General features: G+C 41.9%; 1 gene segment (V, D, J or C); it reads left to right on the plus strand.

Moving 5' to 3' along the window:
* Positions 1-1639: 1639 nt before the first annotated feature.
* On the plus strand, positions 1640-2714 carry LOC129673216 (Ig kappa chain V-III region PC 7940-like). The segment is given in 2 exon segments: positions 1640-1700; positions 2386-2714. Coding segments are annotated over 2 exon segments (390 nt in total).
* The last annotated feature ends 767 nt before the right edge of the window (positions 2715-3481 follow it).

Consider the following 3481-nt stretch of genomic DNA (forward strand, 5'->3'; position numbering starts at 1 on the left):
GTAAGTCAATGACAGATAAGAGTGAAATTGTGTTTATTCCAAGCTAAGACAGAGGCTCTTGAAAATCACATCTGTGACCTTGATGAAGGATAAGTGCAAAATGCACATTTCACCAACCTAAGACAGGTTGTCCATAAAACAAAGAAGGTGGAACTGAAGGAGTCTGATATTTGGAATTTTATCTCCTGGCCTTGGCAAATTTGGGTCTTATCTAAATTCCATTTCTCAGAGACTGTCCTTGGCGGTCTCTGTAGGCAGGGTGCTCTGAGCCTGAGAAATAGATAGCAAGCTCCCTGCAACCTTGGGAACCAGATAACAGACTTTGTGTGAACTTGAGTGAATTCTTGGTTGCCTTGCCAGGTAACACAGATGTGTTGCTACTGTGATAAAATTTTGCTTGTACCCTTTGCTTTATAAGTGTTTGCATGTTCAGTAAACTGAGACTTGATCAGGAATCTGTCTTGTCTCCATTCTTTGCGTCTCAGTCCCCCAATTTCTACTCCCTCTTTCAGGTATATCCTGTTCAACTAACCCAAGGGACAGGTCAAGAAACAGATCCTAAAATTGTAGACCCAGGGATCTTTTCTGAGACTGATACTCCAAGGAAGGACCATGCATGGAAATAACCTAGAACCCCGGCACAGATGTAGCCCGTGGCAGCTCAGTCTCCAAGTAGGTTCCCTACTAATGGAAACAGGGACTGTCTCTGATATGAACTCAGTTGCTGGGTCTTTCTTCACCTACCTCTGAGGGAGAGGCAGACTTTCCAGGCCACAGAAGAAGACAATGCAGCCAGTCCTGATGAGACCTGATAGGCTAGGGTCAGAGGAAAGGGGAGGAGAACCTCCTCTATCAGTGACTTGGGAAGGGCCATAGGAAGAGATGAGGGAGGAAGTGTGACATTAAGAGGGTCTCAGGGAGGGGGCCTACAGCTGGGATACAAAGTGAATAAACTGTAATTAATAAAATATATTTTAAAATGTAAAAAAAAATTTTGATAATTCTATAAAACTAAAAATGTTCAAGGAAACCTCTATTTGAAGTGAAAAGGATGATTGCATACCTAGGTGAGAAAGAGGAACATGAAAGGCTGCTGTGATAACCTCTACACTCATTTCAACCCCCAAGGACCCAAGAAGTAGTAGCCTAAATAGGAAGCCATTGAAGTGAACTCATTCTTTTTGATTGTTTTGTCGTTGTTTTTGTCATTATTATTTACATACAGACCACAATTTCTCCTCCATTCCTTTCCTTCTAGGTTCTCCTACCTTCCTTCTGCCACCCCCAACAATTCCTCCTCTGTTTCTCTTCAGAAAATGGCAGAACTTTTAAAAAGTGTGGTTCATGTGCTGAAGTTGGCGCTTCACAATTCATGGTTTCTGACTTGGTGTGTGGGAAAGCAGCAACTCAGTTCTTTTTAAGAGAGAATTTAAAGGTCCTCTGTGGAAGATTCAACCCACCAGTGTATTGAAGAAGATACAGGGGCTCATAGCCATACATTGGGCATAGTGCTATAACCATTAAAGAAGAAGAGGAGAATAGAAAGACCTGGAATAGACAAGATCTCCAGAAGGAGAACAAGAGTACCAAAATACCTGGGCCATGGGGCCTGAAGAGACCAATACTCCAACCAAGAACCATGCATGGAGAGGACCTAGACAACCTCTTTGAAGGAAGCTCATTGGCTGCTCAGTTTCCAAGTGGGTTCCCTCATAAAGGGTACACAGACTGTCTCTGACATGAACTCAGCAGTTGGCTCTATGACCAACTCCCTCTGGGGTGTGCAGGTTTGCCAGGCCACAAAGGAAAATGATACATCCAGCCTTGATGGGACCTGGTAAGCTAGGGTCAGATAGAAGCTAAAGTTCTCCCCTATCAGGAGATCAGGGAGAGGGCATAGGGGGAGAAGAGGGAGGGTGAGTGCAACTGGGAGGAGATGAGGAAGGCTGCTGCAGAGGGGAAACAAAGCAAAAAAAAATGTAGTAAACATATAAATAAAATTAATTTTTTAATAAAAGAGAGAACTTAAAAAGAAACAGGTCACTGAGAGTTTCTCCATGCTCCAGTGAATGTATAGAAACATAGATTGAACACGATATTAGTTTCTTCTTTTTAATTTTTAAGTTTTAGGGAAGTAGGTCACAATAGTTGGAGACTTGAAGGACTGGGAAATAAGTGTGATGGGGTTCATGATATGAAATTGACAGAGAATCAATAAAAATATAAAGTTGAAAAATAATAGCATTTAATTAGTGGTACGTTTCTCTTCTCTTAATGGCTTCTCAGAGTGCAGCTCATGGCTGCTATCCTATATTCCAAATACAAATGTTCTATTGTGGGATGCTTACAGTACATATGTGACAGCAATGTGTTTTATCATTTCAGGTTTCACTGGTGACATTGTGCTGACCCAGTCTGCAGCTTCTTTGCCTTCTTTCTCTAGGGCAGAGATACACTTTTACAACACTGCCAGTGAGAGTGTCAATTCATTTAACTACAGTTTTATGCAGTGCTATCAACAGAAATCAGGACATCCCCCTAACCTCTTCATGTATGCAGCATCCAACCTAGTATCTGGGGTCCCTGCCAGCTTCAGTGACAGTGGGTCTTGGACAGACTTCAGCCTCACCATTCAACCTGTGGAGGCTGATCCTGCTACAATCTATTACTGTCAGCGGAGTAGGGAGTTCACTCCCACAATGCTCCAGAGCTAAGGAGAATTGTCCTGCGGTTGCTCCTCACTGACATGCAGTGTCTGAACTGTCTCCCTTTTTTTTAAGTAATTAATCTTTTTATTAATTACAGTTTATTCATTTTGGATCCCTGCCCTCTCCATCTTCCCCTTCGAATTCCACCCTTCTTCCCTCTTCTTCTCTCAGGACCCTCCCCCAAATCCACTGATAGGGGAGGTCCTCCTCCCTTTCCTTCTGACCCTAGTCTATCAGTTCTCATCAGGACTGTCTGCATTGTCTTCCTCTTTTGCCTGGTAAGGCTGCTTCTCCCTCAGGGATCTGAACTATCTCTTACATCTTCACTATATTAAGGTAGAAGTCATGTTTGTAATGAGGGTTAAGTTCTGAGACAGAGATTGTCTCACTATGTATGCCTTATAAGTTTTTTAATTCTCTTACTTAATAAAGGCTTCCATGATACAATTTTCAAGGCATTTTTATGTTCAATATACTGAGTAAACAATTATTTAAAATTTGCAGAAAACTATCCTCATTTCCCAAAATAACCAGAGCTTTGTACAATGAAGGTTGTTTGCTGTCTTGCAGACATAAGCTGATATGTTCAGCCTATGTTACATTTCCACTTCTTTATGTGTGCTATTTCACAAGTTCTTCTTCAGCACATCACACAAGCAAGCCTCCTGTAGCAGATTCTTCTGCTCATCTCTGATTTGTTTCTCTATTTCCTTCCCAGATGCTCATCTACAGTTTTAGACTGACTAGCTGTCTTTTCCTCCTTATTCAATACT

This window comes from Psammomys obesus, unplaced genomic scaffold (assembly GCF_907164565.1).
Source record: "Psammomys obesus unplaced genomic scaffold, mPsaObe1.curated_primary_1811, whole genome shotgun sequence".
In the NCBI taxonomy this organism is placed as follows: domain Eukaryota; kingdom Metazoa; phylum Chordata; class Mammalia; order Rodentia; family Muridae; genus Psammomys; species Psammomys obesus.